Source organism: Lethenteron reissneri, chromosome 5 (assembly GCF_015708825.2).
Source record: "Lethenteron reissneri isolate LAM-NWPU_2019-01 chromosome 5, ASM1570882v1, whole genome shotgun sequence".
NCBI lineage: Eukaryota > Metazoa > Chordata > Hyperoartia > Petromyzontiformes > Petromyzontidae > Lethenteron > Lethenteron reissneri.
The window spans coordinates 7,419,002-7,433,336 of NC_083783.1; the positions used below are offsets into that span (position 1 = coordinate 7,419,002).

A 14,335-nucleotide genomic window follows, 5' to 3' on the forward strand; every position below is an offset into this window, starting at 1 on the left:
CCATTGAATGATGTCCGTTTTCACCAAATACACATTTTAGTTTGTTTAATAAGTAAATGCAACAGCAACAAAAACCAATGCGCCTTTCCGTGCCTTGTCTGTCGCAGGCTCGCCGCAATGGAAAACAAAAACGGATCGTATTTGCATGAAGTCTCCTCGCCCAACGAAAGCATGTGAGTGCCGCGCCGGCAGAGGCAACGTGAAATGGCTCGTTGCAACGTCGTCACCAACTCATAACGATTCAAGATTCAATAAAAATTCATAACGTGCGCATCACTTGCGCGTGCGTGCGGGTAGCGCACTGCACTACGAACCCGGTAACCAGCGTTCAATTCCTGGCCACACGACTTCAAGTTGTGGCGAATATCTCAACCAGTCCTGATCCTCCTCTAGGGTGACTCAGCCTTACATGAAGTACATTCTGCGGTGTGTACACATCGGCTGTGCTGCTGTACCGACTTTTAAAGGCGCTTTCTGACTAAAATTGACCCAGCAATCTGTGAGCTGGATTGGGTTCATTTTTGTTTTGTTTGTTACAACTTTATGTAGCACGGAACAAAGACAAAGATCCCCCATATAGCCTTGACAGACTGTTGGGGAACGAAGGGATGGGTGGCCAGCACCACACCCGACCGCCTTTGTCTCCCGAGTGGCGTTATGCTTAAGCATTGCACCAGGTACTCATTTGAGGCTGACTCGACCTAGGGGAGACCCAGGACCGGTTCAGATAATTGTCCCTGGTGTTGACTGTGTGCGGGAATCGAACCCTGGTCGACAGGTTCATAGCGCAGCGTGCTAACTGCTGCACTACCATTCCCCACTTTGTTTGCATACAACACACACACACGCACGGACACACGTGTCATTGCCTGTGTACATCCCGTACGCACGCGTATTTAACAACAACCGCAGTAACAAAGTCCACTGCACCATGTCGAAATTAACCCGTGCCTTTTGTCTTCGTGTCCGTGCCGTCGCAGCGACGAGGAGCACATCCTGATCCGGCACTTTTGCCAGACCCTGGGCGCCGAGTCACCATGCCCCGGCTCTCGCGACCCTGGCCCGATGCTCGTTACCATGGACACCGACGAGAGCGAGGAGCTGTGCCACATCATCGCCGAGCTGGAGGAAGAGCACCAGTAAATGGGACCGCCCCCCCTCCCCCCCATTGTCTTTTTTAATTCGTTTCGGAGAACGGGTTGACTTCCATTAAACGGCAGCTGCGCGCTGATGGCACCTGTCACACTCGAGAAGCTTTGTACGGCAGCGAAAGTCCCACCGATGATAGGGGAGCGAAACCGACTGACAGACCCAGGCTCTGGAATTGGGGGGTGCCTTGAGACCAGGATGACCACAGTCAGCAGTTTCTCCTTCAGTGGGAGTCGTAATGTAGTCGACAACAACCTGCGGAATTTCAGTCCGAGTCGGTGTTTGTCGTGGAGTCGTTCGCTTTGCATCGTCGACTAAAGCCGTCAAAGATTGGTTCAAGCACCTTTCGGACGAAATGTTTGATTGCTGTGAGAGGGGTGTAATTTTTGGATATCGGATGCAAAAATCCAATATCCGTGAAAGCATAAAATCTAAAACTCTATCCCTCGCAGACCAAGCTTTACACAATCATCAATAACACTTCTGTAAAAGTGACTTTAAACTTTCGTGACTGCAGGAATTCATATTCTATGGTATAGAATATGAAAAGTATATATTAGATGGCATTTGAGGCAATCATCCTACTTCTCGACTAACAGCATCATGGCCCAGCGATCACCGAGTTCTCCGGCACCGTCGATTGCACACCTTTTTCCCCCAGGAATCTCACGGCCGAGTACAACCAGCTGAAGCAGCAGCACGAGAGCAAGTCTGGCTCCTCCGGCTGCCTCCACTTCCCTCCGCCGGCGTCGCTGCCCCCGCCGCCGCTGCTGCACTCGTCGCAGTCGCTCTCCCCGCCGCCCCCCCTGCCTCCCAAGGGCGGCTCGGCGCCCGGCACGGAGCTCCACGGCGGGGAGTTCTCGCAGCCGGAGAGCGAGCTCGTCGCCGAGGCAAGGCTCCTGCGGCAGCACAAGGGGCGGCTGGAGTCGCGGATGCAGGTGCTGGAGGACCACAACCGGCAGCTGGAGTCGCAGCTCCTGCGGCTGCGCTCGCTGCTCACCCAGGTACGTGCGGCGACGAGCGACGGGGCGACCCCTTCGTTGTTCGGTTCGCGACGCCGCTAAAGCGCAGGCGGCGTGCGATGATGCGGTCGTCGACTGCGAGGTGGGAAGTCGAGTGGTGGAGGTGTCTTGCGTGTAATGTTTGTTCTAGATTTGAAGTTTTCGTGACTGCAAGGATCCATAATCTTTGGTTCTTTTGGTAAAGTCACATATTTTATTTTTTTACTTGATTATTTTTTACCTACGTGACTTTAACGAAAGAACCAAAGAGTACGTGTAACGTTTGTATGTATGTATGTATGCGTACGCGTTGAACGTCTTTTGTACCGTACGTAGCCAACCGTGCTAATTTGACGTGCGGGCAAAGGGCAACAAACGAAACACAAAAAGCAGTTCTCAAGAAATTAATTTTCATCACCGATTTAAAAGTGCACAGCTCCGGTGGTTTCCAGCAAGCTATGCGGTGGTGACCGTTTTTGCTCGATGGTCAGCCAAAAGCCGCTGGTTGTTCGCGCTGTAACGGTGATAGATAATTACCAGCCATTAATCGACGAGAATTGACGGGCATTAATTATCTGGTTCACTCCCGATGCCGCGGGGACCACACGCAGCTCGCGACGCGGCCGTCGACGGGAAGGTGACGTTAAGTCGTGCAGCATTCCCGCACCTGATAATCGATGCATCGATCAAATTGATTAATGTGAATCTATTGAGAGCAATGGGCGTTATCCCGGTTGCTGCGCGTGATGCAGCTGTTGAAGTGAAGCTGCGGTTTAACGCGCGTGCACATTGTCGCGAGAGCTGAAACGATGCTTTGTTTTTAGTTTCCCCCCCCCCCCCTTATAACAGCTGCCGAGCATAGGCCCAGAGGTCGCAAAAACCTAAGCGGCCAGCAATAAAATGCACTAATTGAATGTGAAAGAGATTGGAGTTAGCCGAGAGTTATTAATAGTTCGATAAGATTTAATAAGAGTTAACGGACAAAATCCTTGGGTGGGTTTGCCTCTGAGACCACCTCATCTTCTCACTGAGGTCTTGCCCCAGGAAACACAACCGTTGAACATTAACAACTTGTGTTTTATGCAACAAATTCTAGATTTGAAGCTTTCGTGACTGCAAGGATTCATACTCTTGGGTTTTTTCGGTGAAGTCACGTAGATAAAAAATAAAAATAATTATAGAAATAAAATAATAATAAATCAATTAAATCACGGCTTGTGTTGCCTCCGAAACGTCGCGATCAAATTGATTTATTATTATTTTATTTCTATTATTATTTTTATTTTTTACCTACGTGACTTTACCGAAAAAATCCTAAGAGTATTTATGCAACAATATTAAAAAAATAGATGTGCATCGTTTGAGTTTGGCTTTAGGTCAATTGAAAACAACAACGATGATGTCGACATTCATAGCAAATAGCAACTCTGCCCTGCATGGGACGGTGCATGATTGATGCACATCCATCCTAAGCACTCAAATGTCTTCAGGTCGGGCGACTACAATCAGACGCTTTGCAGCATGCTGTGGCCTCGCGGCTGAGGTTCTAATCGTTCTTTGATTAAAATTGATCAACACGATGATTAACACGCGATGCATTGAATTGTGCATGTAATGATTGAGTGTGTATTTGTTTACTTTGTTCATTCATTAGTTTATAGTTTTCAACGGCTATAGATTATTGGGGGAAGCGCTCATCCAGCCCTGGGATTGATGATGGCTGACGACGATAGATTAGCGTGCATAGATTCACGTCGCCTTGCACCGCCGATGACGAGGAGATAATCCGTTTGGTGAACACGACGCGACGTCAAATTTGCGGCAATCGATTGAAGGCGGTGGGGAATTGCCCCGTCCGTACGAACGGCGAAGGCTTGTGCTCCCGGCGTTGCGGCATCGACACGGCCGCGCAGAAATGTAGAGGCGCGCTCAAACACAGCCACGCGCGGAGGGGTTGAACGTGAACGTTGATGTCATCATTTGCCGCTTTGATATCGCACGCCTGCATTAGTCCCTGGTCGCTGACGGGTGCTCACGACACGCTTTGACTCGCTCCTTCTTAAATCTGCACCGCTCCTCCGCTTGGGTAGCCGCGCTATCGGATCGCTCTCGCAGCCGCAATCATCAGCAGTTGTTTATCAGCTCGAGTTTTGCGGCCCCTTCTCACCGTTTGTCATATTGGCAAATATCCACATGGCGGCAAGGGAATGATATGGCAGGTCATCTAAACAAGTCTCAATACACTTGCTGAAGAATAAACTTATTTATTTAAGGAAGTTCTTATCTAGTGTTTTGTGCCACTGCTAGAAATGATAAATGTGGTGTTTATATGACGATATCGTTTCGTGTGTTGAAAGTGATGTTTTTAATTTAACTTTATCTCCCATCCATTGTCTCCCCTTTGGCTCTCGCCATATCTTCCTCAAATGTTCTTTTTTTTAAAGACCGCTTTGTGTTTTTCTATTCAACTCCAGTGGCGGCTCCTGCAAAATCTCTCAGGGGGGGGCAAATGTCTGGATGATTGATAAGGATAAGGTCCACCCATGCAATGGATAAATTAACAGCTTAAGCATGTAAAGGCAACTTCACTTCTTTAATATTAATGAAAAATAAAGTGACTCTTACAATACATCTTGTTTGTTTATATACTCACTATTAAAACAAACCACTCAAGTTTATTTTATTAAAGATTCCACTAGGTAGCGATAAATTATATTGTTGGATGAAACGTGCTTACGTATGATGACGTAAGCACGTATGATGACGTAAGCACGTTAGGGCTTGCCCTCCCGGAAGCCATAGATAATGCATTGGAGCGCCCCCGTTCGAAAAAAAACATCTTTGAATGTAAGTCTATGGGGCCACTCGGGGCGATTCTCAGCCGTAGTGAAATCGCCCAAAAAGAGGCGGTACTCCACAGAACGTAGCATGACGCTGATTGGACTATATCCAGAGGCTGACAGTGACGGCTAGCGTGACTCTGTGGTTGAATGACATTGGTGGTGCGTCGCCCAATCGCCCTAATGAAGAAACCGCCCCTGTTCAACTCTTTCACACACAATCCCTCCTCTTCTACCTCTCTCCTCTGTCATCATCTCTCCGTTCGGTCTTCACCACCATCCATCGCCCTCTCTCTCCATCTCCCCCAGCTCTTCCCCCTCTATCCACGACACACGTCCTCTTGCTGCTGGCCAAGGCCTGGATTAAGGCTCTTGTAGGCCCTAGGCACTTCTGTTTCGTAGGCCTTCAGCGACAAGTTTCTACAGTAGATACTGCTGCCCCACGTTACTACCGCCACTGCCACTCCACTTGTTTCACAACGTGTGCTGGCCCGCCCGTCTCTCCCACAGCCTGCCGTCGACGCATCTCGGGTGAACGGCTCCTACCTCTCCTCCCCGTCTTCCTGCTCGCCGGACTCCACGCAGGGCCTTCCGCAGAACGGCACCAGCAGCAGCGCCGTCGCCACCGCCGCCACCAACGGGCGGCACCACCACAACATTTCGGGTGGGCGTGCACGGCAGAAGTCGCAAACGGGTTTTGATTCCTTACCCGTACCCGGCCGCACCAGGGTCGCAAACGGGTACCCGTACCCTACCCGATACCCGGCTACCCGTACCCGGCCGGGTATCGGGTAGGGTACGGGTACGGGTACCCGATTGCGACCTCTGGGATGAAGCCATGTTGCAGGCACGGGTGGGTTGATTCTAGGAATTTGAATTGTGAGAAGAGACAAGACGTTGGGAAATGAGTGACAAACGGTTACTCTTTGGTTCTTTCGGTAAAGTCACGTATAAAGATAAAATAATAAATTAAATACTAGCATACGGTTACTCACCAGTGACTCACAGCCTACCCGTACCCGTACCCGGCCGCACCAGGGTCGCAAACGGCTACCCGTACCCGGCCGGGTACGGGTAGCCGGGTATCGGGTAGGGTACGGGTATCGGGTACCCGGTTGCGACCTCTGGTACACAGAGAAGGCCTCGCTGCCCGTGACTACTGAATCGCTCGGATGAGATGAGGTCACACCAACTTCGGCAAAGGTCACACTGATAAACGACCGCATCACCGGGAGGGTTGCGTCCGGTTGGTACTCGGGCGGGTGGCTGCTCTGCAATGCCAGGTGCCAGGAGATGGCAGCGCAGCAAATGGGATCCCTTGAGTCCATCTACGTGAAACTTTGAGCGTCACCACTCACCCCCCTCACCCCTCTTCCCCCCCCTCGTGTGGGTGGGTTTTCTTCGAGCGCTCCAGTTTCCTCTCGCGTGAAGCCCGACACTCATTTATGGATTTGAACAAACATCGCAATGCAGAGTCTGGAAACTCAGTAAATCTTCATGGTTAATCTAAGGGATTTTAATTTTTCGCAACTGGGATGCATCGACAGCTGGACATGCATTAGTCATGTCTTAAACAGGATTTCATTCAGGGGGGGTTTTGCATAGTGGTTCTGGGACAGCTCCAACGGGTTGTGTTTTTGCCCGTGCGCCCGGATAAAATCCACACGCAGGAGATGTTGACAAAGTGCCGCACAAAGTAATTTCACGAATCACATCTGCTCTTCTGCTAATTTGCTCTGATAAACCACGACGAATGTCCTGATAAAGCAGGACAAATTACAGATTTTTTACGAAATGGCACAGGATACACCGCGATGGAACAGCCTCTCTCTGAAACCAAGCCAGGATGTTTGGTAGCTTCAGTTGCGTCAACTGTAAGACACGTGGGTACGATGGCTGCTGTTCGTTTAACACGTGCTCGGCTTTCGCGGCCAATATCATCCATAATACAGGTTTTTTTGGGTTAGATCGCGTAAATATGTAAATATGTAAATGTGTCGTTAAACCCGCCACCACCCGACACAGCCAACTAGTAAGGGTTGTCACGTAAACAGAAGGTGGCCAATTCGTTACTAGTACAGCACTAGTGTATAGTGTGGTGTATAGTAGTGTAGTGTATACTATACACTACTATACAACACTACACTACTTTACAACACTACACTACTATACAGTGTATAGTGTATAGTAGTGTAGTATACTATACTAGTACAGCACTAGTGTGTAGTGTATAATGTAGTGTATAGTATAGTGTATTGTAGTGTATAGTGTAGTATACTAGTACAGGACTAGTGTATAGTGTAGTATATTGTGTAATGTATGGTAGTGTATTGTGTAGTATACTAGTACAGCACTAACCGGTTGTGTTGGAGAGCCAAGCCACAACATTAACAATCTGAGTACGACATTTCGCCAGTAATTACAACGAGCTTCATCAGCTGTTCGTTTGTGCCTCCAGCAGGAGATGAAGACATCCTGATGCTCCCCAAGGACTCGGGGACCGGCCTGGAAGAAGTGATGGAGCGACTCAACAACACATTTCCCAACCGCAACGGTGAGTGACCCCCCCCCCCCCCCCCCCACTTCCACAAGTCATCACGTTACTTATTGATGCACGGCTAATGAAGGGGAATTTGTTTTTATTATTGTATATATCACGGTTCTTGAGGATAAAGCCCAAGGACCCAATTTCCAAGTAGCCAGGAAATATACATCACTATTCAGACGCAATAGATTAGATCAAACGCATCGTCTTGGACTGATGAAGATTGTAAAAAAGTGGGAAAGTAGACAATGGGAAGGGATTTCAAAGTCAAGCAATGTGAGATGATTATGAGAAAGAGAAGAGTTTCGATTTGCAGTCTGGTGGGTGAGTGGGTGAGTGTGTGAGTGGGTGAGTGAGTGAGTGTGTGCGTGGGTGAGTGAGTGTGTGTGTGAGTGGGTGAGTGAGTGAGTGAGTGCGTGTGTGCATGAGTGGGTGAGTGAGTGAGTGAGTGTGTGAGTGAGTGAGTGTGTGAGTGGGTGGGTGAGTGTGTGAGTGGGTGAGTATGTGAGTGGGTGGGTGAGTATGCGAGTGGGTGAGTGGGTGAGTGAGTGTAGTGAGTGCGTGAGTGTGGATGAGTGTGTAAGTTTGTGAGTGAGTGAGTGGGTGAGTGAGTGGGTGAGTGTGTGAGTGTGTGAGTGAGTGTGAGTAAGTGATTATTTCATTGAGAAAGACTCAACATTTGTTCTTGTAGTTCCCCGCACCGCACATACTGCATGTTGTGCATGACCCCGGGGTCTGTCATTACCTGCGCAATTTTTTTGACGAGGTTAAAGAGAGCGCAGCCAGAAGTTAATGTGTGGCTACGCGGGGATCGTTTTTTTACTAGCCAAGGTGAAACGCTCAAACACGCGGTTATTTCCACCATATTTTATCAGCACCGCTACGCGGTCTGAAACAAACTAAAAAGGTTCATTAATGGAAATGAAGAAACTGTGAGCGGCGAATTTCGCCGCAAATAAATTGCGTCTACCGAGCACTTGATTTTCGGTGCCGTTGCAAAGCCATGAAGGAATTCAACAAATGTGTCTGATCCGTCATCATTTAGCCAATGGCGGCTGGAGAAACGCTGTCGTGGGCTGTGTATTTTGCTCATTGTGGAGTGCGTGATTTATTTTTTTCGCCGGGATGTGTTCTGGCTCCCTCTGAAGCCCCTCCCCTCGTCCTTCTTACTCCCACTTATCTCATTGTATATTTATAAAGCACCTGAGCTCAAGGCGCTTAACATTTTTTATAAAGCGGCAACAAAAAGAGTGATTTAGATGGCAGGGGGGATGGAGTGCAATGGCCGAGGAATGAGTGACTGCAATAGAGGAGCATATAGGGGTCACGGAAGGGCAGGGGAGGGATGGGAGGGATGGCAGAACCACATATATCCACTACTCGCTAGGAACTGAGGTGTTTGCGGATATTGCGAAGAGGTCAGATATGTGAACATCAATAAAAATGCAAAATTCAACCACCGTGTAGAAATGGGTTCCTGGTTTAAAAAATAAACTTTATTTTTTATTTTACCAGGTAAGGCCCACTAAGATGATATACAACTCTTTTGTCAGAAGCGACCTGGCCACAAATGATAACTCAACGGACGTGGTTTATCACGTGGAAATTTTTTGAAGCCAAATACTCTAAACGCATGTTGCTACAAGTGGAGGGGAAAACCGGAGGACACAGAGAAATAAAATAAGTAATATTAAAAAAACTTTGTTTTAAACACGCTTTTATGAAATGTACTAGTAATCTAGTAATAGGAGAACTCCACGACTCCAGGAAGTGACCCCGAAGCTTGCCATAACGTAAGGGACCATGGCCAATTACAGCCAACGTCAGTTGAGCGTGGACAATTAGACCCAAGCCGAAACATAGCATATTTAAAAGAATGTAAAACATTTTTTATTATAAAATATAGTATTGTAATCAGTATGACATAAGTATACCAAGTTTGCAGTCGATACCACATTGGGAAGTGGGTTAAAATTGAGTTACAATGATTTTAGGATACAACAACGACAACAACATCAGACAGAGTGAGTTAACAAAAAGCGTGTAATAAAAAACACACAACCACGGGGAGAACATGAACACTCCAATATACAGGCGTCAGGGTCAGGATCGAACCGACAAAACTCCAGTGTACAAGGCGAGGTAGTTAACATCTCAAAACACAAACTGATTTATAACATCGTAAAATGCTTTACTGTGCTATGTACGTAAGATCGAGAACACAAGTGAGAAAGGTCGTATTCTGTGACCATCTATAAAGAAACACATTCCTACGGAGGGAGCTGGTAGGAACGTTGGGTTGCTCGGTCAATGGCCAGGGTCAACGGCGGCGTGGTGTATTCCACAAATATGGCCGACTGTGAGGGCGGGCACAAGCCTGTGTGAGTAGGTTAAACGTTGAGTTTTATAAGGACACCACGGGGTGACCAGCCCCTCCCCACCCAGCCCCACCCCTCCCACCCCCCAACCAGCCCCACCCTCCCCACCCAGCCCCTCCCCACCCAGCCCCTCTCCACCCAGCCCCACCCCTCCCATTTTTGGATGCAAGACGGACGGACACAATAATCCCCTGTGGGCTGGTGTAACCAGGAGGTTCCTACCAGTATTACAGTTATAGCCTGCACGTATACTGCACTGGGTGTGATTGGCCGGGTTGCCCTTGAAAGGGAGACGTGTGGCTCGATGGACTTTACCCATTGGGCAATGAACTTTTTATGAACGTCTCCTGAATCGGCCAGAACAGATATGCGACGGTCGGGTATGCGACTTTCGCACTGAATTCAAAGTGGCCAGGTAAGGTATTGGGGGGTGGGGGGGCGGTTTTGGGCATGACGATGACAGTTTCCATCGAGTGCAATAAAGCACAGCCAATATAGTTGTTCTTCGATTTACAAAAAATGCATTCTTTTTTTAATCAAAAAACCTTTTTGTTCTTTCACTAGGGCAAGCAGACGAGAGGATTGGTAGAGTGAGAGAGGTTCGTTAATTATCAACTCGTGCCACTCACCACCCTGTCTGTGCCACAATTATGTTAGCTTTTTGAATTTTCGAGCCAGCTCGCCTTTCCACGCAGGCAACTGGGGAGCACAGAATTGGATATTTCTTGACTCATAACAACGAACAATTACATACGTTTAAGAAAGCACAGTTTGAAAATAAATAAATGACATAAAATTCAGGAGTAGGATTGAAATAACATTTTTTTTGTACTAAAACCTCATCAATGATTCTTGTACTGTCTAGGATACGAATGCAACATCGAATCAGGTTACTGTTGACAACACCGGTAGAACCAATTGATCTCCGACAGAGGCAAAATTGTCGCAATTTAAGCGCAGTGCTTGAGTGCCATCTATCACGGTGTTGTGCAACGGGTAAACGTTCCATTCAAGGGGTTGATAGATATTTGGCTTAAACTAAACCCTATTTCATACACAGGCTAGAATACATTTTCCTTCATTAATATAACAAAGCATTATCGTCGTAGAATAAACAACCATCCCATATTCCTCTCCCCACGTGGGAAAAATATATTTTCTGCACAATCCATAAGCCGCGCAGTTTTATTCAAGATGAATAAATACTTATAGTGATTACTGTGTGAGATAATGCATTGTTCTTCAATGTGGCTGAAAAAAACTACCTAACTAACGATCAAATATACGTACGGTAATCATGTTTATGAAACATACATTTGATCTGAATGATTTATCCACTCGTTTTATTTGTATATGGATTACACAACCACTCATGTCAGCCTGCCACCACATTTTTTTCCCTTTAAGGTGATGAGTTACTCTGGAAATTCTATTTTAAAATTATTGTCTCAGCTGTAGAGGGCGGATGGGATAGAATTAACTCTTGAGGGAAGAGACATTGAGCACATTTCAAGAGATCGATGGAGGGGAAATGCTGCATATTTCCCCATCATATTTCTGTGGATATGTGATTCATGCTACTCAGCAAAGAGAAGCCTGCAATATTGAACCAAGGAGTGTTTTCATCTTGGCTGTAATTCTTTTGCGTATATCTAAGGCGCAACGAGGTTTTTTTTTTGTCAGGCAGCCTTCGGTAAAATGAGAATAAATTCTGGCCTCATTTCCCCAGAGGCAGATATAGAAACTAAGGTTAACTCCCATTCCATGTTATGCTTTTTAACCTTCGCTAGTCATTGTATAGCAAGATTATGGCAAAGCAATTGAGTTCTTGATTCTGTGGCCGTCTGCATCCAGCAACATATTTAAAATACAGAAGTGTAAATATAAATATGATGGATTTGAAGTTTTCGTGACTGCAAGGATCAATACTCTTTGGTTCTTTCGGTAAAGTAACGTAGGTGAAAATAAAATAAATATAATATCAAAAATAAAAATAACAAAATCACGACGTTTCAGAGGCAACACAAGCTTCCGTTATCAGGTGGAACAACCCCAGCAATTTTTTTATTTTTCTGCCCACTACAGTAAAAAAAAAGGATTTATATTTTATTTTCACCTACGTGACTTTACCGAAAGAACCAAAGAGTATAAATATGATGGCCTCAGTATGGAGCTATGGGGGGCTAGCTATGGAGACAGACACATACCAGAATGTTTCAAAACCACTGATGCTCAGGGACACAAATGAGAATAGATGTAATTGGGGGAAAATGCAAATGTAAGACATATTGACTCGTCATAAGAGTAAGCGGCAATAGAGACCTCATTAGACGGGATGACGGCTGATGGACAAGACTGGTGACAGAATGGCAGCCAAAAAGAGAGAATGCACCTCAGATGATGAACACCGCGGAGACAGAGCAATGAGATCACCTCGTGCATAGGGGATGGATTGTGCCAGCACACGATCTTGGAGGGATTGTGACGGTGTAGGGAGGCCCTCATCCGGCAGTTGATAACCCATGGCTGATGAGACTGATGCCGAAACTTCACGTTTATCCGAGGTCTCTGAAGTTGCACCACATTTTAAGCGCTGAGAGGCGTGACGTGAACATAATCGTTTGCTTTCTGGCTTGTGTTCTTCCTCTTTGTGCGTAGGTAACCATGTAGGTGGGGGCGTGTTTGGCATCGCGGATGACTTGACTCATGACACGGGGCCCTAGGTTTCCACGGCCACTGAAGAGGACTCGTCGAAAGGGTTACGATCAAGGGCGGTCCCCCACTGCATCTTCTCAACTGACTGTGGGATTTATCAACAATTGTTTTTGTCCCTGCTACGGTGAATAAGTGACCACTCGGGTCTGAAATGATGCACCGTTCTAAAGTCTATGCAAGTGTAACATAAAATAAAACTGCGGGCTGTCATTACGCTTTGTGATCTGCCTGAATTGTGAATTCTTCTCCGTGATGAAATACGGTCTTTACAAGCAAGGCCAGTTGGTTAATGATAAAATAAATATATACAGTATAGCGTATTACAGGTCCGTGATGGATTATTTTGTTTAAAAAAAAACATCATTTGTATGGCTGAATATAAAGTACAATTTCATTCATTTAGCCTGTGAGCATTTTTAATTTTTAATAAAGTATAAGCATCCGACTGCGTTTTTCTATTCACGTATCGTCATCCTTTATGTCAGCTCTATGTTAACATGACGACGACTGCTAAACTGCCTCCATTTTAATCTCTAAATCACTCGCTTTCAGGGGGTCGAATGTGAAAGTCCAACATTTTTCTTGCGATTAAACTTTTAGACAGAGTCTTGTGCCTAGCTCACGCTACTTTATCAACTTAAAAAAATGAAAAGGATCCTCTATTTATTTTTATACATATGTATAGCATATTGCCAAGATTAATTGCTACACTATTTTCACTTACGAGTAAAGAAGACCATATGCTATATTTTGGCAAATGAAATTACCATATTTATTGGAGCATCCCGGCAAAGTGCGTACATGGTATGTTCTGGTGTATATATTGGCCTCGCGACGTACACCATTGTCCTCATGAAACTTTGAAATTGGAAGCACAGCAAAAGACTGCTTTTTTAATGTATGCATTTTTTCACTTTCTGTAAATGCTGTCAAGTGCGCCTTTGACTCCTTTATCAATGATCGTGAAGTTCGACTTTACGGTCATTGATCTGGTGAGGCTGGACACAGTTATGTCTTCATAACGGTTCAGAATGTTGGAAACGTAGAATTGTAACAGTTTATATCTTACAGGTATCTTAAAAGCAGTTGCTGTTATGTAAAATGGTATCCATAGCGGCCTCTAGTGTATTGCTTGCAGTATGGCGTTATGTATGCGTTAACCATGCCAAAATTTGATCATGAAGCGTCCGTTTGGATATATTTTATGGTAATAAAAGATCTGAAACGTGTGTGTGTGCACAGCATTGATTGAATACTTGGTGATGTTTAAAGACCAGCACAGGATATATATATTATTTCATCTTGTCCATAATAGTTGCTTTTTTGGGTTAGATCGTGTAAATAGAAATGTGTTGTTACACCCGCCACCATCACCCAATAAGCCAATTAGTCAGGTTTGCCGCAACATTTACAATTTGAGTAAATAAATTAACTGGCTGCGTCGGGTGGTGACAGGTTTAACGACACATTTAAGCGATCTAACCCACAAAAAAACTCGTGGATAATATTTTGCCACGAAAGTCCACGTGTTAAACATTTCATCTTCCACTACATTTGTGGTGTGCACAATTCACAAATCATTTTCAAATCAGCTATTTCACACCTACCTTCAATGCTGAACCTGTTGCCCCACTGTTTTCAGTGAATCATATATTTAGGTGATGATTTTCTTTGTTATTTTTTTGTGATTTCGAATGAGTCCCTTGA

General features: G+C 45.9%; 1 protein-coding gene across 6 annotated transcripts in view; it reads left to right on the plus strand.

Annotated features, from left to right (window-relative positions):
- The window catches only part of LOC133351870 (dystrophin-like), a 325,976-nt gene extending 312,119 nt beyond the window's left edge, over positions 1-13,857 (plus strand). For 3 of the 6 annotated variants that reach the window (XM_061567455.1, XM_061567483.1, XM_061567501.1), the window contains 6 exons: positions 108-173; positions 981-1,139; positions 1,811-2,153; positions 5,501-5,654; positions 7,449-7,544; positions 12,572-13,857. In XM_061567455.1, the coding sequence (XP_061423439.1) occupies positions 108-173; positions 981-1,139; positions 1,811-2,153; positions 5,501-5,654; positions 7,449-7,544; positions 12,572-12,636 (883 nt within the window). In that variant the 3' untranslated portion in view covers positions 12,637-13,857. Of the gene's footprint in view, positions 1-107; positions 174-980; positions 1,140-1,810; positions 2,154-5,500; positions 5,655-7,448; positions 7,545-10,477; positions 10,513-12,571 lie in introns of all 6 variants that reach the window. The other 3 variants (XM_061567468.1, XM_061567476.1, XM_061567461.1) reach the window with 3 other exon arrangements.
- The last annotated feature ends 478 nt before the right edge of the window (positions 13,858-14,335 follow it).